Below are 22,569 nucleotides of genomic sequence, written 5' to 3' on the forward strand. Positions count from 1 at the left end.
TCTCCACGGCCAAGGTTGGACCACTTTAGTTATTTGGAAACTTTATTCGAAAATAAATAGATAATTTCATCTCTTGGTGTTCGAGAGGCTTCAGCTGGCTTAAACAGCTTAATTTCTCTAATGTAATGATTGAATCCGACGCGTTTTTAGTGGTCAACGCTTTTAACTCTTCTGGAGCGAACGTCTCTAGTTTGGCCCTTTTACTTGAAGATTGTAGATCCTTAGCATCGGAACTGTCATCTTGTTCTTTATCTTTTGTTTATAGATCAGCGAACCAAGCGGCTCATAGTTTAGCTAGATCGACTGGTTCCTTGTCTGATCGGATTAGACAGGTTCTTAACCCGTCTCCCAATGTAATTTCTTTCCTTTGATTATATGCTATTTCCTTTTGAAAAAAAATAGATAATTTCATTAAATTAATATCTTTTATATATATATATATATATATATATATATATATGGACACATATTATTAATATATATATATGCATGTTTTTTGAATACCAAATTTGAGAATTTCATTATTCATTCAATATATTTGTATGTTTTAGCCACAATTTCTTTGTATTCTAGCACCAACTTGAGCCTCGGACAGAGACGGAATTATATGGGGGTTAGTCTGGGCTTCAGTCCAATATAGCCCAGCTCATATAGTGTATGTATATGTATATGTATGTTTATACATTTATTATTATTATTTGCAATTAATTGGATTTTTTAATTTATTGATTTATATGAGTTTTATTTCAAGTTATTTGGGTTTCTAAATTTCGTATATATATATATATATATATATATATATATATATATAATTTCATGAAACATTCAATATATCGATTGAACATTATATGCTATTGAGTAAAAAATAACATCATAAATACAAAGACCAAAGTAATAAATATATAATTATTTACACTATCAAATTCAAAAAATTTATATTTTATAAAATATAAAACAATTATTCAAGTTATTAAAGAGAAAAAATTTTATTCATTAACCCATCAAATTTTCATGAAATTTTTTATAAAATATAATTTAATTATTGAAATACATTCACTATTAAATATAAAAATTATGTATAAGGATATTGATATATTAAAATTTTGTCTCATTATTAGCATGATTGATGTTCAAACATTTTTTTAAGCCATAAATAAGTTGAAAGATATATAAATAATAAAATATGAACATATATCTAATATGTATATTTGCCTTATGATTTTTATTTATATTTTTTTCAAGTAAAATTGGCCATCTTACGGGATAAAAATCCTACATCCGTCCTGTTAGAAAGGACTACGTCCGGACAACTTTCTGACCATCTTCTAATCTTTGCTCGTGAATTTGGGCTCACCAGGCCAGATCTGGTTGGTGAGTATTAAAAGAAATATCCCCACTGCTTTTCTTCAAACTAAAAAGTGATTGGTCAAAGAAGGTGTGTTTCATATTGAAAATATATGTGTACGAGGAGGTTATACATACGCTTTTGATCAAAGTTCTATATTGAAAGATCAAACGAAATATCATAGATTAATGAATGAAATGATATTTTCATATGTATGAAGCCTTTTGAGTAAGTTCAAAAGCAAATCCTCAAAAGTATATATATATTCAAAATAAACAATATCATGTCATTGTAGAGATATCTGTACTCCGTTCTTCTATAAAACATTATAAATTATGATTGCAGTTTACTTTAAAAAACTCTTTCGAAATTACCTTTTAAGACAATTCTATAATTTCAAGATATATAATCCAACTGCATTTAATCTTTAACTGTACACGTAACATAATCTGCAAATCATTTTCCTCCACATGTGGTCATTACAAGCACTGACACCACATCTCCAAACAGATAATTGAGCACTGGAGGGACACACTTCTCTCTAATTTAATGTATTTTAAAGTCGCCAGGCCCTTCTAACTGATCTTCTGTAACTTGTCGCGATTCCAATTTAATTTTCTAAATTCAGAAGGAGATTTTTTTTTTATTTATGAATTTCGAATAAATCGTGAAGAATAATACATTGATTGATTAATAATTATTGATTTGTCCAATGTTTGGCTCAAGTTTTTTGAAGGATTAGTGTCACGCATCATTGTCTAATCCAAGTATTATTATTTAAAATCCTTATATTATTAATTCATTATCATCCAATCCATGAACCAAACAGTGTCTCAGTACGTCAAGTTTCCTCTCGTGTTTTTTGTTTCAAAAAAGAAAATTTGCTGAGAAGGATTTTTCATGTTTTTTTAAAGACAAAAAACAAAATAATTGTCTGTTTTAAAAAATTAATAAACATTAGTCATTTAAAATTGTCCCATTTAATCAAACGAGTTGCTGAACCTCCCTTATATAATCACCACTCTCTACATAATGAATAATTAATTATGGAGGTAATAGTGTGTAGTAATGGCTCATGTTTACATTATTTTAAGCCTATACATATGAATTCCATTTTCATGATTCGGATATAAGATATGGATGCGTAATATATAGAGATGACAAATATATTGTTTTGCATGTTTTTAATTGGATTATTATGTTTATTATTATATAATTATGAGAAAAAATGTTATTTTTGTAAGATTTCACTCATATCAAGTCAATCGTATCCTTATTATATAGGCAATAACTGATGTCTCATCCAATCCATATGCAAGAAATACATGTCATGAGATGAAATTGATCAAGTTAACTTAAAAATGAGACAAATATAATATGAGTAAAAAATTATGGCTCATCTTATCTTCATCTATTTTACCAAACAGTAGGGTATTAAATAAATTTGATCAAAATTGTTAAACCATACCAAACCGAATGGTTCGAATCGATTTTCAGTCAATCACGTAGCTAGATTGGTTTTAAAATAACCAAAACGAAAAAAAAATAATTGTTTGATTTAAGTTTTGTAAAAAAATAACTTGACTGATTATCTTTACTATTATATAAAGGTTGAATATTTTATAGTAACTTTTTTTTTTTGTGTCATGACACACCAAAAATCATCTTTGAATTCTACCTTTTTTGTCAACTTTTTTGTCAATTTTTTTTTCTCACTAATATCTTCAACCAATATGTATCATGTTTGTTTCCATGATTAATTTCACATCTATATATCTCAAATATCAATTTTATTATATTAGCATATTAAATTCATTGTCATATTACCAATAATTAATTTTCAACTACTAAATAATACATTATTTCATAAAAAAATATTCATATATTATATCACACACGCAACTGTATGTGTGCTTTTGTCGCTAGTATTAAGAAAAAATTTTAATATTTATTATTATCTTAGTGTGACTTTTCCTGGATATAGAAATATTTTATTTGATTTTTAATTTATATTCTATTATTATTTATTGATGATATTTTTAAAAATCGTCTCATTAATATTAGCCGGTTTGAGTAATCCGTCCTTAATATTTGTGAAACTTTTTAAATTCGTGACAGTTTTATCAAAAACCATCACAAAAAGCGACGATTGTCGAAACAACATTCACATATTTTGGAAACAATATCTGAAAAAAAGATTTTGCGATTGTTTTATTGTAACCGTTACGACTTACGATGTTCCTCATAAAAGAATCACTATTTTTAATTGTTGTCGTTTTCAATAACAGAAACTTATAGAATATTTATATTTTTCGAAATGATATACAACGAAAGAATCATATGCTGTACTTAGATAGAAGCATTTCAAATACATGGACTTTAAATAAATTTTTATTTTTTATAGAAATAACACCATAAACATCAAATCTACTTATTTTATGTTTATATGATAATTAATGATAATTAAAATGGATTTTAAATTTATCCAATAAAGTGATGATTTGGTAACCATTTTAATCAATATAACTAATGTATAAATAATTAAGTTATGGATTTAAGATTTTTCTTTATTTTATTGTTAATACTAAAATTGAAATCGAAATCTTTAAATTTGAAATACTTTCATCCAAACGCAACTTTAAATTCACACTCGACAACATAAGAAACAAAAAGACCACAAAAATCACAAGGTTCCGATTTACTCGACCGTTTTATTCATTCAAATAGCTTATATTTTATGATGTGGTATTTAGTTATCTAAACTTAGTCAACTTTTTTTTATTTTTAAAATGTCATCCTTGTTGTGAAAAAGTAAATATTTGCGGTAAGAAGTAAATATTCCAAAACTCAAAATATATCAAACTCTACACTTTATAATATTTTTCTCTCAACTCAATTGTATTTTTCATCACAAATGAAGACCTATTTATAGATCCACATTTGAGATTAGTCCAAAAATTAAAACATCATCATCTACATCATCACACACTAATTTTCCACATTTTACAACTCAATATTCAACATTCAATATTCAACAATAATAAAATAATATATTTTTCAACACTCCCCCTTGTGATGATGATCGTGATATGATGGCTGTCTTCATTACGTGTTTTATACTGCCTCGTTAAAAACCTTACTAGGAAAAACCCAGTGGGATAAAAACCATAGTAAGGGAAAAAGAGTGCAGCCACGTAAACTCCCCCTCATGTTAACATGAGTGATTCTTCACATATTCCGTAGATTGCGCATCCCAATGTTGTATATATGCTTTCTGAATATCGTCGTGGGAAGTGCCTTTGTGAAGAGATCTGATGAGTTCTCACTTGATTGAATATAACAGATATCAATATCTTTATTCTTCTCAAGCTCTTGAGTGTAGGCAAAGAACTTTGGGGGTATATGTTTTGTTCTGTCACTTTTGATGTATTCTTCTTTCATTTGAGCAATACATGCAGAATTGTCTTCATACAACGTCACAGGCTTCTTGTCTACTGATAATCCACAAGAAGTTTGGATATGTTGTGTCATTGATTTTAGCCAAACACATTCACGGCTTGCTTCATGTAGCGCAATAATCTCAGCGTGATTTGATGAAGTTGTTACGAGTGTTTGTTTCTGTGAACGCCAAGAAATTGCGGTGCCTCCACGAGTAAATACATATCCGGTTTGAGAACGTGCCTTATGTGGATCAGATAAATATCCAGCATCAGCATAACCAATGATACTTTGATTGGTGTCTTTTGAGTACAAAAGTCCCAAATCTGTTGTTCCTCGTAGATAACGAAATATATGTTTAATTCCGTTCCAGTGCCTCTTTGTTGGATATGAACTGAATCTTGCCAATAAATTTACAGCAAAAGATATATCAGGTCTAGTGCAATTTGCAAGATACATAAGGGCACCAATGGCACTTAGATATGGTACTTCTGGACCAAGAATAACTTCATCATCTCCACATGGACGGAATGGATCCTTTTCTATGTTTAATGATCTTACGACCATTGGAGTACTTAATGGATTTGATTTATCCATATTAAAACGTTTAAGGATCTTTTCTGTATAATTTGCCTGTTGAACAAAAATTCCACATTCTTTTTGTTCGATTTGCAAACCCAGACAATACTTGGTTTTTCCAAGATCCTTCATTTCGAATTCTTCCTTCAAGTACATCATAACTTCTTGAATTTCTTTATTCGTTCCAATGATGTTTAAATCATCAACATATACAGCAATAATTACACATCCGGATGTTGTTTTCTTGATGAAAACACAAGGGCATATTGGATCATTTACATATCCCTTTTTCATCAAGTGCTCACTTAGCCGATTATACCACATTCGGCCGGATTGCTTTAACCCATATAATGATCTTTGCAATTTTACAGAATAAAATTCTCTGGGTTTTGAACTTTGTGCTTCAGGCATCTTAAATCCTTCAGGGATTTTCATGTATATATCACTATCAAGTGATCCGTATAAGTAAGCTGTAACAACATCCATAAGACACATTTCCAAATTTTCAGACACTGCCAAACTAATCAAATATCGAAACGTAATTGCATCCATAACAGGAGAATACGTTTCTTCATAATCAATTCCAGGCCTTTGAGAAAAACCTTGTGCAACAAGTCTAGCTTTATATCTGACTATTTCATTTTTCTCATTTCGCTTTCGAATAAAAACCCATTTGTATCCAACAGGTTTTACACCTTCAGGTGTGAGGACTATAGGTCCAAAAACATTACGTTTATTCAGCGAATCCAATTCAACCTGGATGGCATCTTTCCATTTGACCCAATCATGACGAGTTTTACATTCACCAAAAGATTTTGGTTCATGATCCTCATTTTCATTTACGATGTCACAAGCCACATTATAAGAAAATATCTCATCAATATCTTCTATGTCTTTTCGGTTCCATATTTTTCCAGTATTAATATAATTGATAGAGATTTCACGATTCTCGTCAGTTTGTGGTTCTGAGAGAATATTTTCATCATCAGGTGATTCTTCTGGAACACCATTTTCTATTTTATGATCGTCGTGTTTCTCTATGTCTTTTCTTTTCCGAAGATTTTTATCCTTGGAACCGACTGGTCTTCCACGCTTCAAGCGTTTTATGACATCATGAGTGTCTTCAATTTGTTTCTTTGGAATTTCAATTCGAGCAGGGGCATTTACATCATGTATATATGATTTTGTTACCCCTTTCGTGTCTGCAAATGCATCTGGCATTTGATTTGCAATTTTTTGCATGTGCACAATTTGCTGTACATCTTTCTCACATTGTTTGGTCCGTGGATCCAAATGTAACAATGATGGTACATACCATGTGATTTTTTTTTCGATGTGTTTCTTTTCTCCCCCTAACACTGGAAAGATTTCTTCATTAAAATGACAATCAGCAAAGCGTGCTGTAAACACATCGCCTGTCTGAGGCTCAAGATATCGAATGATTGATGGACTATCATAACCGATATAAATACCAATTTTTCTTTGATGACCCATTTTTTATCGTTGAGGTGGTGCAATAGGCACATACCATACATCCAAAAATTCTCAGATGAGAGATATTTGGTTCTTTACCAAATGCAAGTTGCAATGGGGAGAATTTATGATATGCACTTGGTCTGATGCGAATTAATGCCGCAGCATGTAAAATTGCATGTCCCCATATAGAAATAGGGAGTTTTGTTTTCATAATCATTGGTCTAGCAATCAGTTGTAGACGTTTAATCAATGATTCAGCTAATCCATTTTGCGTATAAACATGAGCTACAGGATGTTCAACAGTGATTCCCATTGACATACAATAATCATTGAAAGTCTGAGATGTAAATTCTCCAGCATTATCAAGTCTTATTTTCTTTATTGTATAATCGGGAAATTGATTCCGCAATTTTATTATTTGAGCCATTAATCTTGAAAATGCCACATTCCGAGTTGACAATAAGCATACATGTGACCATCTGCTAGAAGCATCGATCAATACCATAAAGTATCGAAATGGTCCACATGGTGGATGAATTGGCCCACAAATATCACCCTGAATACGTTCAAGAAAAATGGGTGATTCAGTTTGGATTTTAGCTGGCGATGGTCTTATAATAAGTTTTCCAAGAGAACATGCTTTACATTGAAACTTATTATTCTGAAAGATCTTCTGGTCTTTCAATGGATGACCATGCGTATTTTCAATAATTCTTCGCATCATTATTGAACCAGGATGTCCCAATCGATCATGCCAATTTGTTAATATTGAAGAACTATTAACCACCATATTTGATTCGATTGGCCTTATATGTGTATAATGCAATCCAGTAGGGAGCATTGATAATTTTTCAACCACATATTTCTTTCCTGATTTATATGTGGTAAGACACATATATTTCTGATTTCCATCAGTTATCGTCTCAGTATCATACCCATGAGAGTATATGTCATTAAAACTCAACAAATTTCTTTTCGATTGTGGTGAATATAAAGCATCATTTATCAGAAATTTTGTACCATTAGGTAACAAAAAATGTGCTTTTCCACAACCTTCAATCAAGTCTACAGGACCTGATATGGTATTCACCATTGTTTTTGTTGGTTTTATTTCCAAGAAATATCTTTCATCTCGCAGAATAGTGTGTGTTGTACCACTATCTGGTATGCAAATTTCCATGATATTATTTCCATGTTTGCTCATAGCATTTTCCATATTAAACTTCACAAAAATACAATAAAGAAAAATTAAGTACAATACAAATGCAAAATATAACATGCTTTATAATACAAGAATGCATTAAAAAAAATACAAATTTGTTACAATATAGTCCCACCAATCTTTTAATCAATGTCTTCGAAATCATTCAAAAAATCTGCAGCATTGAAACTAGTTGAACCAATTAAATGGTCACTATCTTCAACAAAATTGGTCTCTTTTCCTTTCCCCTTTGTCGATTCTTTATAGAGCTTACATAGGTGCTCAGGGGTTCGACAAATATGTGACCAATGTCCTGGAGTGTCACATCTATAACAAACACTCTCAGATCTTTTTGAGTGATTTTCATTTTCACTCGTATTTTCATGCTGCCTTTTTGGTGGGTGGTTCGTGACGTTCTTTTGAGATGAGTTATTGAAATAACTATCTCGATTATTTTCATATCCACGGCCACGACCACGACCGCGATAATTTTTACGTCCACGTCCACGTCCACGTCCACGTCCACGCCCACGCCCACTTCCTCAACCTCGTCCACGACCAAAATCTGGTCTATGCCTTTGATTTTGGTTTTCATTTTTCATTACGACATTTGCTTCAGGAAATGCCGTTGATCCAGTGGGTCGGGATTGATGATTTCTTATTAATAATTCGTTGTTCTTTTCCGCCACAAGAAGACATGCAATGAGCTCAGAATATCTCGTAAAACCACGCACTCTATACTGTTGCTGTAGAGTTATATTTGATGCGTGAAAAGTGGAAAACTTTTTCTCAAGCATTTCCATCTCTGTGACTTGAAGTCCACAGAATTTTAATTGCGAGACTATTCGATACATTGCAGAATTATATTCACTGACTTTTTTAAAGTCTTGGATTCTCAACGAATTCCATTCATCACGGGCGGTCGGAAGTATCACTTCCCTTATATGCTCAAATCTTTCTTTCAATCCTTTCCATAAAATCATTGGGTCTTTTTCTGTGAGATACTCACATTTCAACCCTTCATCAAGATGTCGGCGTAAGAAAATCATTGCCTTTGCTTTATCTTGTGAGGTTGATATATTAATTTCTTTGATTGTATCACTTAGACCCAATGACTCAAGATGCATTTCTACATCGAGAGTCCATGGCATATAATTCTTTCCAGTGATATCGAGCGCAACGAATTCAATATTTTCCAAATTTGACATGGTGACTAGAAAAATAACAATGCATTTTATTAGTTAATTTCCATTAATATGACAATACAAAATAATGGATAAACGATGAGTACAAGTAAGTGTACAAATAGAGAAAAAGCATGTGGTGGAAAATCGCTGGTGAGTACAAAACTCGTGAGCATGATGATCATAATCGTTATGAAAAATATCCTTAGAAAAGCCAAAAACTCCATCTTCTTCTTTTTCGAAAAAAAACCGAGGAGAAAATGTTTTGAGATGAAGAATGAATTTTGGTGTGATTGAAAATGAGTTTGAGTGAACATATTTATAGGGCAAAAACTAGCCGTTTATTACCGTTTGTGACCGTTGGGGGTAAGGAAAAAAATCGTGTATGTGTTGAATAAAAAATCGTGATAATCATGTGATGCACATAATGATAATCATAATTAAATAATTATGTATATCATATCACATTATTATAAGATCGGTGTCGTAGACAACCTTTTATATAATAACATGAGATTATACGAATATGGTTAGTATATAAATACACAATAATATATATCATATCACGTTATTATAAGGTCAGTGTCATAAACAACCTTTTACATAATAACATGAAATTATATATTGATATAGTTAGTATATATACATATATCATATCACGTTATTGTTTAAAAACCTTAGAGGCTTTTATACTTGTCGTATCCCTTACCGGGAGTGTGGGATGTCGTCTTAACATCCTCCCAGGATTTATAACAAGTTTTGAAAAAAACTATTTTTTTTTTATAACATGATATTATATATTAATATATATACACAATAAAAATATATAAACAGTAAAATAAAAATTCTTATTTGTTGAATATTTTTGACTTCTTCTTGTATTTTGGAGCGGCGGAAAATATAGAGAACCTTCGAGCGATCGTGCTGATAACGTGTTGTGAAAAAGTAAATATTTGCGGTAAGAAGTAAATATTCCAAAACTCAAAATATATCAAACTCTACACTTTATAATATTTTTCTCTCAACTCAATTGTATTTTTCATCACAAATGAAGACCTATTTATAGATCCACATTTGAGATTAGTCCAAAAATTAAAACATCATCATCTACATCATCACACACTAATTTTTCACATTTTACAACTCAATATTCAACATTCAATATTCAACAATAATAAAATAATATATTTTTCAACAATCCTCAAGTGTATTAAAATACACCGGAGAAAGTCATTTTTTTATTTTTTCTCGAAAGAAAAAGTTGACTAAATTTAAATAACTAAAAGTTTCTGGCATCAATTTTGATAAAGCCCACATGAGTTGCATTATCCACCTTGGTGAGGGTCTTTAAATCATACACGATCCAGCACCTAGAGTCCGGCCCATTAAAGAAAACTCCCGCACACTTGCAGTCCAATGTGCATTTTTTTTGGCAATCCGCCTCCTTGATGGGCCCAGTTCCACTCGTGTACTTGCTTAAGAAATGGTCTACCCCTTCTATTTTGTAGTACTTCACATCTTTACAAGATGTTATCTTGGGAGGTGCACAAGTCTTGCTCCAGCCCAATAGCCCATTGGGGGATGGGCAAGCCACACATTGGCTATCCTCACAAAGCCCAAATCCCCCACATCTGTCTGGTATTTGGCATTCATCACCAGAATCTCTCCGGAAAAGAGTAAATGTTTCTTCCCATGCTTGAGAGTCCACTGGGGCATAGAACGTAAATGCCCTTAGACCTCCGTCGATACCCAATCGGAGATACGTTAATGTAGTATTGTATTTGGGCCGGGATAAAATCCGGTTTGAGCCATCCTGGCTCACAAATTTCAACTCATACGCAAACGCATCGTCGGTCTCCGGATCACTAGTGAACGTCAAAACATCAATGGTGTTATTACCAAAAAAGAGATAATTTGTGGAGTCAAAATATAACATGGGCGTGGGAGAATTGTCACTTTTGTAGTACATTGCAAATCTCTTGGGCTCCAAGACCAAGCTATATGGCCCATTTTTATTCTCCTTCTCCGAAAGCCTGCTCACGAGCTTGTTTGGGCCTTTCAGTCGAAGAGATTGGCCCACTAACAAAGTATCCGTGGGGGAGTCAAAACTTTGCCATATAAATTTACCCTTGGAATCATGTAGCACCATGTTACCATTAGGTAACAACTTGAAACCTACCACATTTTTATTTGCCGTGTTTGATTGCCAAGCCACACGTCCATTGGCTTCAGCTAACACAAGATTTCCGTTCGTCCCGAGCGAGAATGTTGCGTTCTCTCCGACTGGATTTCCACGGTTCGCCTCCCACACCCAACGCATCAGCGATTCTGAACGTACGGTGCCCATTCGTAAGGCTAAAGTGTATGCACCAGGCATCGTGTTGTAGAAACATAGCTGGAATGGAGAATTGGCTATGGACAAAACTCTATAGTTTGCATCATATTCGACTATATATGGTCCGTGTAAAACCCGAAACTTGGACATCAAGCATTCACCATCATGGAAGGAATTCTCGAGCATGGAAATTATATTCTTTCCTTTTTCCTAAAGACCGAAGGCTGAATTTTTGGGACGCAATCGGCTTAATGGCAGCAAATAAATCAAGGAATAAAAAGCTGCAAATTTTCTTTCCTTATTACACAAAAATCAATTCAGATTTCATTCCTATTTTCGGATGATTTTTGGCCTCCTATTTAAAGTGCAAGAAGCCGTCTCTTTCAACCATACTTTTTTCTCTGTATTTTCGAAACCAGCTAGTAATAAAGTTAAATGATTTGTTCACCTCTATTACATATTCACGTGGGTGGAGTATAGCAAGTGAAGTTCTGAAGTTGTCAGTTTTTTTTGGTCTCTAAGACTTTCGAGATAGTGGCATAAGGATTTGGAGGAGAATTGCTTCAATAATCTAGTAGCAAATTGGAGTCAAAGGTGAGTCTTTTTTTTCCTCAAGTTTCGAGAAACCAACCCTGCAATTGGACCCAAAAATTTATTAATTATTTTTCCTCCATTCCACGTGAGATTTGTTTAGGAGTTTGAAATAGGATTAATTCTCAAGAATTGGTCCAATAGTTTTCCTCATTTTCGAAGAAGAAAAGTCTGCCAAATTTTGGAAGAAGCAAGGTGGAATTTCGGATTGCTTTTAGAGTATTCGGTCAAGCTTCGCCCCTTTGTAGTATTTGATTTCGCACAAATAATATCAGTAAGTGGGCTTTTATATGTATATTTCTTGTTGTGATTTTAAAAATATTTATTGATGAGTCATGGTATTTTGGTTTTCGAAATTCGTTCGAGCATGTGTCTTTTATTCGTGTCATGTTGGTTCATGTTATGTCATGCATGTTGTCAAGCACTGTTATGATTCGAATGGATATGATAATGATATGACCCTTATACGGTGGGATTGTAACCGTTGTATGGCCTCACTCCATAGAGGATTAACATATTGGACATGGCCTCGCTCCTTAGAGGATTAACATATAGGAGACAGTAAATCATGGAAAGGAGATGAATTTCAGTGCTTATGTTCATGTGTTGAAAGTTATTTATCATGATGATGTTATGGCCCGATGGACCAAGTATTGAGTTATGTTTATGTTGATGTTCATGTTCACGATTATTATTTTATGTTATGCATATATTTGGTACATGTCCCGAACGGCCCCCACTTACTGAGTGTTTCCCAAAACACTCACCCCTTACTTTTCCCTCCCAGATGATGAAGATGATGATGTAGAAGTTCGTGAACAATATATGTTTTGGGGATGGTGATAGATGATCAATAAGACTAAATTTTGCTATTTTTATTATTGGGATTTTCGCATTAATATTTTGTTATTAAGTTTTTAGACGCTTCCGCAGTTGTTTTGTTATTTTGGATTTATCGACTTGTAAAGACGATGTTTTGGAATTTATTTATGATAATAGACTGGTTTGGTTTATACTATACTACGAGGCTGGTTGTTTTATAATTTTTGAGAATTTGAAACAAAGCCGGTGGCACGTCTCGGTCTCGGGGCGTGACATTAAAGTGGTATCAGAGCCGCCAGGTTCATAAATCCGGATGGGATTCCGTACCGAAAAATTTGACGTTGTCAAATTTTGACCAAAGCCCTGCGTAGCCTGATCCGAAACGATCTTCTAAGTTAAACTCATACCTTGTATGACTAATGACGCTTTTAGCCCGAATTCCATCGTTTAAGTCTTCGAAGTTGCGTTTTTGCCGTTTTAGGAAAGTTTTCGGACGCTTATAACTTCACCCAGGAAATTCGAAATCCAATTCCGCAAATTGTCCCACAACACCCTTGACTTGTAGTTTCTGCCCAGAAATAAATCTCAAAATTTTCCATTTTTGGAAAATTTGCCCGAAAATTTCGCTTGATATCAATACTGCCCGAGTAACATATTATAAATTGTTCATCAGTTTAAATTCTGATCGTAATTCATTCTTCTTCATTTTTGGAAGATGACTATTACTAGAGCTACTACCTAGATTAGTTCTTTTATTCAGCATTGTTTTGATTTTTATTCAGCATGGTTTGGATATCTTGGTATTTTTGAGACTTAGCTTGTTTTGTTTCGTTCACCTTCATGACATTTTGGGAATCAATAAAATAACTTTTATTCCTTTGGAATATTTATTGATTCATTTATTCCGCTATTTCCTTTCTTCTTAAAGTATCTTGTTTCGACAAACTTTTAGAACTCCTTTACTGTAGGAAATGGTCAGAGAACCCCCAAGAACACGCAACAACAGTCGTGGGGATAATGCGAATCCACCTCCAGGAATCAGTCTTAGCAGAGAAGACCTTGCGGCTATCGCAGCAATAGTGGCGACGACACTCCAAGGGATGGGAAATACAAATGGCAACGGCAATGGCAATCCGCCACCTCCTCCACCTGCTCAGAATGGAGTAAAATTCCATTATGAATCTCTTCGCAAGAATCGAACTGAAATGTTCAAGGGAGATGCTGACCCAGAGGTGGGACGAAATTGGATGAAGAAGATGGAGGACCAACTGCGTCTACTTGAAGTCCCCGAAGCACTTAAGTGGAGGTGACAATTCCTTTTCTGGAAGACAAAGCACGTAAGTGGTGGGAAGCTGTCTCACCAGCCATGTTAGCGGCGGGACCAATCACATGGCAACAGTTCCGTACTGCGTTTTTGAAGCAGTACTTTCCAGCGGAGGTTCGAATACAGAAACTGAGCGAATTTGAAAATCTCATGCAATCTTCAGATATGACAGTGGTGGAGTACACCTCCAAGTTCAATGAACTCGGGTCTTATGCCCCAACCATTATGGGAGATGATGAGCTAAAGTTGCACCGGTTCAAGAAGGGGTTGAGCAGCAGAATCCAGTCTGCATTAGCGGTTTATCAACCTGCCAACTTTGCAGACTTGATGGGAGCAGCCATCCGAGCTGAATCGGATATCAAGCGTCGAGAAAATAACTTCAACAACAAACGACCTCTCTCTGGCCAATCTTCTTCGAACGGGCATGTGTCCAAGCGTCCAAACCATTCTTGTGAATTATCCAAGGAGACCCTTTCTGCTCCAAATCATCCACAGATCAAGTTATGCCCCACCTGCCACCTCCGACATGAAGGGGAATGCCGTCGGAACAATGGCGCCTGTTTCAACCGTGGAAAAATGGGACACCGAATTGCTCAATGTCCCGAACCCATGAAGTCAAAGACATGACCAAATGCTAGTACTACTACTCAAGGCCAACCAAAGAAAAATAAACCCAATGCTCGTGTCTATGCCATTACTCAAGAAGAAGCAGGCGGTGCAAACAAAATCGTGACAGGTACCATTCTAATCAACAATGTGTCTACATATGTTTCATTCGATTTTGGTGTCACACATTCGTTTACATCTAAGAGGTTCGCTAAGAAGTTAGGGCTTATACCTGAGGAACTGACTTAACTATTTAGAGTAGCGACCCCTAAGAACAAGTTAACTCAAGTTTCGAGGACGAAACTTATCATAAGAAGGGAGGAATGTAAAACCCAAAACTTGGACATCAAGCATTCACCATCATGGAAGGAATTCTCGAGCATGGAAATTATATTCTTTCCTTTTTCCTAAAGACCGAAGGCTGAATTTTTGGGACGCAATCGGCTTAATGGCAGCAAATAAATCAAGGAATAAAAAGCTGCAAATTTTCTTTCCTTATTACACAAAAATCAATTCAGATTTCATTCCTATTTTCGGATGATTTTTGGCCTCCTATTTAAAGTGCAAGAAGCCGTCTCTTTCAACCATACTTTTTTCTCTGTATTTTCGAAACCAGCTAGTAATAAAGTTAAAGGATTTGTTCACCTCTATTACATATTCACGTGGGTGGAGTATAGCAAGTGAAGTTCTGAAGTTGTCAGTTTTTTTTGGTCTCTAAGACTTTCGAGATAGTGGCATAAGGATTTGGAGGAGAATTGCTTCAATAATCTAGTAGTAAATTGGAGTCAAAGGTGAGTCTTCTTTTTCCTCAAGTTTCGAGAAACCAACCCTGCAATTGGACCCAAAAATTTATTAATTATTTTTCCTCCATTCCACATGAGATTTGTTTAGGAGTTTGAAATAGGATTAATTCTCAAGAATTGGTTCAATAGTTTTCCTCATTTTCGAAGAAGAAAAGTCTGCCAAATTTTGGAAGAAGCAAGGTGGAATTTCGGATTGCTTTTAGAGTATTCGGTCAAGCTTCGCCCCTTTGTAGTATTTGATTTCGCACAAATAATATCAGTAAGTGGGCTTTTATATGTATATTTCTTGTTGTGATTTTAAAAATATTTATTGATGAGTCATGGTATTTTGGTTTTCGAAATTCGTTCGAGCATGTGTCTTTTATTCGTGTCATGTTGGTTCATGTTATGTCATGTATGTTGTCAAGCACTGTTATGATTCGAATGGATATGATAATGATATGACCCTTATACGGTGGGATTGTAACCGTTGTATGGCCTCACTCCATAGAGGATTAACATATTGGACATGGCCTCGCTCCTTAGAGGATTAACATATAGGAGACAGTAAATCATGGAAAGGAGATGAATTTCAGTGCTTATGTTCATGTGTTGAAAGTTATTTATCATGATGATGTTATGGCCCGATGGCCCAAGTATTGAGTTATGTTTATGTTGATGTTCATGTTCACGATTATTATTTTATGTTATTCATATATTTGGTACATGTCCCGAACGGCCCCCACTTGCTGAGTGTTTCCCAAAACACTCACCCCTTACTTTTCCCTCCCAGATGATGAAGATGATGATGTAGAAGTTCGTGAACAAGATATGTTTTGGGGATGGTGATAGATGATCAAAAAGACTAAATTTTGCTATTTTTATTATTGGGATTTTCGCATTAATATTTTGTTATTAAGTTTTTAGACGCTTCTGCAGTTGTTTTGTTATTTTGGATTTATCGACTTGTAAAGACGATGTTTTGGAGTTTATTTATGATAATAGACTGGTTTGGTTTATACTATACTACGAGGCTGGTTGTTTTATAATTTTTGAGAATTTGAAACAACGCCGGTGGCACGTCTCGGTCTCGGGGCGTGACAGTCCGAATTCCCCTTCATTAACAAAATTGAATGTTTGTGAAGGAGGCACAAGAGCTTCAGCAATGCAAGTGAGTGAGCATAATAATATGAAAGAGAGAGTAAAGAAGTAAGAGATAGACATTTTGCTGTGTCTCAATCAAAGAGATTTGAGTTGCATATTTATAGAAGATCGAGCAAAATTATTTTAATGGTTGATCATTCTTCCCAGGACCAAGGTTGGACCACTTAGTGGATAAATGTAATATTATTTGGTAACTTTCTTTGAAGTATACTTAAATTAATAATTTTTTTATATATATATCATGGCAATCGAATATGCTATAAGATATAGAATGCAAATCCACATAAGAGCATCTCCATTTCGAAAGTATTTGGTCAGAGAAGGTGGCTCATTCCAATAAAATAATATAATATCAAATGGCCGACGCAAGAGATTTCTTCAACATGTGGCATCAAGACCTTTCAAAATAATTGAACTTTGCATTATCCGTTTTATTTTTGGTGTAGCAGCTGGGGTATGGACATCTCTCTAATTTAATGCAAAATTGACATCTAACGTTCGATTCATGGTTAGCCGCCACACCCCTGGTCCATTTGGGTTGGTCCGTCTAATTTCTTTCAAACGAGTCATTAAAATCTGAACTTGTCGCGAGTTGTGTGGATTAGATTTGGTCAATCCGTCAAATTTTTTTTTAAAAATAAAATAATATAAAAATAGTGTATTCCTAACATCACTAATATTTGGAATTGAAAAAATAATAATAACGATGTTACAAAAAACAAATAATAATGTAATAAATAATAATCTGTTGTGAAAAAGTAAAAATTTACGGTAAAAAGTAAATATTCCAAAACTCAAAATATATCAAACTCTACACTTTATAATATTTTTCTCTCAACTTCAATTGTATTTTTCATCACAAATGAAGACCTATTTATAGATCCACATTTTAGATTAGTCCAAAAATTAAAACATCATCATCTACATCATCACACACTAATTTTCCACATTTTACAACTCAATATTCAACATTCAATATTCAATATTCAACATAATAATAATATATTTTTCAACACTCCCCCTTGTGATGATGACCGTGATATGATGACTGTATTCATTACGTGTTTTATACTGTCTCGTTAAAAACCTTACTAGGAAAAACCCAGTGGGATAAAAACCATAGTAAGGGAAAAAGAGTGCAGCCACGTAAACTCCCCCTCATGTTAACATGAGTGATTCTTCACATATTCCTTAGATTGCGCATCCCAATGTTGTATATATGCTTTCTAAATATCGTCGTGGGAAGAGCCTTTGTGAAGAGATCTGATGAGTTCTCACTTGATTGAATGTAACATATATCAATATCTTTATTCTTCTCAAGCTCTTGAGTGTAGGCAAAGAATTTTGGGGGGATATGTTTGGTTCTGTCACTTTTGATGTATCCTTCTTTCATTTGAGCAATACATGCAGCATTATCTTCATATAGTGTCACAGGCTTCTTTTCTACTGTCAATCCACACGATATTTGAATATGTTTGGTCATTGACTTTAACCATACACATTCACGACTTGCTTCATGTAATGCAATAATCTCGGCGTGATTTGATGAAGTTGTTACGAGTGTTTGTTTCTGTGAACGCCAAGAAATTGCGGTGCCTCCACGAGTAAATACATATCCGGTTTGGGAACGTGCCTTATGTGGATCAGATAAGTATCCAGCATCAGCATAACCAATGATACTTTGATTGGTGTCTTTTGAGTACAAAAGTCCCAAATCTGTCGTTCCTCGTAGATAACGGAATATATGTTTAATTCCGTTCCAGTGCCTCTTTGTTGGATATGAACTGAATCTTGCCAATAAATTTACAGCAAAAGATATATCAGGTCTAGTGCAATTTGCAAGATACATAAGGGCACCAATGACACTTAGATATGGTACTTCTGGACCAAGAATAACTTCATCATCTCCACATGGACGGAATGGATCCTTTTCTATGTTTAATGATCTTACAACCATTGGAGTACTTAATGGATTGATTTATCCATATTAAAACGTTTAAGGATCTTTTCTGTATAATTTGCCTGGTGAACAAAAATTCCACATTCTTTTTGTTCGATTTGCAAACCCAGACAATACTTGATTTTTCCAAGATCCTTCATTTCGAATTCTTCCTTCAAGTACATCATAACTTCTTGAATTTCTTTATTCGTTCCAATGATGTTTAAATCATCAACATATACAGCAATAATTACACATCCGGATGTTGTTTTCTTGATGAAAACACAAGGGCATATTGGATCATTTACATATCCCTTTTTCATCAAGTGCTCACTTAGCCGATTATACCACATTCGGCCGGATTGCTTTAACCCATATAATGATCTTTGCAATTTTACAGAATAAAATTCTCTGGGTTTTGAACTTTGTGCTTCAGGCATCTTAAATCCTTCAGGGATTTTCATGTATATATCACTATCAAGTGATCCGTATAAGTAAGCTGTAACAACATCCATAAGACACATTTCCAAATTTTCAGACACTGCCAAACTAATCAAATATCGAAACGTAATTGCATCCATAACAGGAGAATATGTTTCTTCATAATCAATTCCAGGCCTTTGAGAAAAACCTTGTGCAACAAGTCTAGCTTTATATCTGACTATTTCATTTTTCTCATTTCGCTTTCGAATAAAAACCCATTTGTATCCAACAGGTTTTACACCTTCAGGTGTGAGGACTATAGGTCCAAAAACATTACGTTTATTCAGCGAATCCAATTCAACCTGGATGGCATCTTTCCATTTGACCCAATCATGACGAGTTTTACATTCACCAAAAGATTTTGGTTCATGATCCTCATTTTCATTTACGATGTCACAAGCCACATTATAAGAAAATATCTCATCAATATCTTCTATGTCTTTTCGGTTCCATATTTTTCCAGTATTAATATAATTGATAGAGATTTCACGATTCTCGTCAGTTTGTGGTTCTGACAGAATATTTTCATCATCAGGTGATTCTTCTGGAACACCATTTTCTATTTTATGATCGTCGTGTTTCTCTATGCCTTTTCTTTTCCGAGGATTTTTATCCTTGGAACCGACTGGTCTTCCACGCTTCAAGCGTTTTATGACATCATGAGTGTCTTCAATTTGTTTCTTTGGAATTTCAATTCGAGCAGGGGCATTTACATCATGTATATATGATTTTGTTACCCCTTTTGTGTCTGCAAATGCATCTGGCATTTGATTTGCAATTCTTTGCATGTGCACAATTTGCTGTACATCTTTCTCACATTGTTTGGTCCTTGGATCCAAATGTAACAATGATGGTACATACCATGTGATTTCTTTTTCGATGTGTTTCTTTTCTCCCCCTAACACTGGGAAGATTTCTTCATTAAAATGACAATCAGCAAAGCGTGCTGTAAACACATCGCCTGTCTGAGGCTCAAGATATCTAATGATTGATGGACTGTCATAACCGATATAAATACCGATTTTTCTTTGAGGACCCATTTTTGATCGTTGAGGTGGTGCAATAGGCACATACACCATACATCCAAAAATTCTCAGATGAGAGATATTTGGTTCTTTACCAAATGCAAGTTGCAATGGGGAGAATTTATGATATGCACTTGGTCTGATGCGAATTAATGCCACAGCATGTAAAATTGCATGTCCCCATATAGAAATAGGGAGTTTTGTTTTCATAATCATTGGTCTAGCAATCAGTTGTAGACGTTTAATCAATGATTCAGCTAATCCATTTTGCGTATGAACATGAGCTACAGGATGTTCAACAGTGATTCCCATTGACATACAATAATCATTGAAAGTTTGGGATGTAAATTCTCCAGCATTATCAAGTCTTATTTTCTTGATTGTATAATCTGGAAATTGATTCCGCAATTTTATTATTTGAGCCATTAATCTTGCAAATGCCACATTCCGAGTTGAGAATAAGCATACATGTGACCATCTGCTAGAAGCATCGATCAATACCATAAAATATCGAAATGGTCCACACGGTGGATGAATTGGCCCACAAATATCACCCTGAATGCGTTCAAGAAATATGGGTGATTCTGTTTGGATTTTAGCTGGTGATGGTCTTATAATAAGTTTTCCAAGAGAACATGCTTTACATTGAAACTTATTATTCTGAAAGATCTTCTGGTCTTTCAATGGATGACCATGCGTATTTTAAATAATTCTTCGCATCATTATTGAACCAGGATGTCCCAATCGATCATGTCAATTTGTTAATATTGAAGAACTATTAACCACCATATTTGATTCGATTGGCCTTATATGTGTATAATGCAATCCAGTAGGGAGCATTGATAATTTTTCAACCACATATTTTTTTCCTGATTTATATGTGGTAAGACACATATATTTCTGATTTCCATCAGTTATCGTCTCAGTATCATACCCATGAGAGTATATGTCATTAAAACTCAACAAATTTCTTTTCGATTGTGGTGAATATAAAGCATCATTTATCAGAAATTTTGTACCATTAGGTAACAAAAAATGTGCTTTTCCACAACCTTCAATCAAGTCTACAGGACCTGATATGGTATTCACCATTGTTTTTGTTGGTTTTATTTCCAAGAAATATCTTTCATCTCGCAGAATAGTGTGTGTTGTACCACTATCTGGTATGCAAATTTCCATGATATTATTTCCATGTTTGCTCATAGCATTTTCCATATCAAACTTCACAAAAAATGCAATAAAGAAAAATTAAGTACAATACAAATGCAAAATATAACATGCTTTATAATACAAGAATGCATTAAAAATACAAATTTGTTACAATATAGTCGCACCAATCTTTTAATCAATGTCTTCGAAATCATTCAAAAAATCTGCAGCATTGAAACTAGTTGAGCCAATTAAATGGTCACTATTTTCAACAAAATTGGTCTCTTTTCCTTTCCCTTTTGTCGATTCTTTATAAAGCTTACATAGATGTTCAGGGGTTCGACAAATATGTGACCAATGTCCTGGAGTGCCACATCTATAACAAACACTCTCAGATCTTTTTGAGTGATTTTCATTTTCACTCAGGTTTTCATGCTGCCTTTTTGGTGGGTGGTTCGTGACGTTCTTTTGAGATGAGTTATTGAAGTAACTATCTCTATTATTTTCATATCCACGGCCGCGACCACGACCGCGATCATTTTTACGTCCACGTCCACGTCCACGCCCACGTCCTAGACCTCGTCCACGACCAAAATCTGGTCTATGCCTTTGATTTTGATTTTCATTTTTCATTACGACATTTGCTTCAGGAAATGCCGTTGATCCAGTGGGTCGGGATTGATGATTTCTTATTAACAATTCGTTGTTCTTTTCCGCCACAAGAAGACATGCAATGAGTTCGGAATATCTCGTAAAACCACGTACTCTATATTGTTGCTGTAGAGTTATATTTGATGCGTGAAAAGTGGAAAATGTTTTCTCAAGCATTTCCATCTCCGTGACTTCAAGTCCACAGAATTTTAATTGTGAGACTATTCGATACATTGCAGAATTATATTCACTGACTTTTTTAAAGTCTTGGATTCTAAACGAATTCCATTCATCACGGGCGGTCGGAAGTATCACTTCCCTTATATGCTCAAATCTTTCTTTCAACCCTTTCCATAAAATCATTGGGTCTTTTTCTGTGAGATACTCACATTTCAACCCTTCATCAAGATGTCGGCGTAAGAAAATCATTGCCTTTGCTTTATCTTGTGAGGTTGATATATTAATTTCTTTGATG

General features: G+C 34.2%; 1 protein-coding gene across 1 annotated transcript; it reads right to left on the bottom strand.

Moving 5' to 3' along the window:
• Positions 1-10,429: 10,429 nt before the first annotated feature.
• Positions 10,430-17,010, bottom strand: LOC140866616 (epidermis-specific secreted glycoprotein EP1-like). Its single transcript, XM_073271643.1, has 2 exons — positions 16,792-17,010; positions 10,430-11,685 (listed from the first exon to the last, which is right to left on the bottom strand). Exons 1-2 carry the CDS (start codon positions 16,905-16,907, stop codon positions 10,503-10,505), a joined length of 1,299 nt encoding a protein of 432 aa, XP_073127744.1. The 5' UTR covers positions 16,908-17,010; the 3' UTR covers positions 10,430-10,502.
• Positions 17,011-22,569: the final 5,559 nt, after the last annotated feature.

This window comes from Henckelia pumila, chromosome 4, assembly GCF_033568475.1.
Source record: "Henckelia pumila isolate YLH828 chromosome 4, ASM3356847v2, whole genome shotgun sequence".
Lineage (NCBI taxonomy): Eukaryota > Viridiplantae > Streptophyta > Magnoliopsida > Lamiales > Gesneriaceae > Henckelia > Henckelia pumila.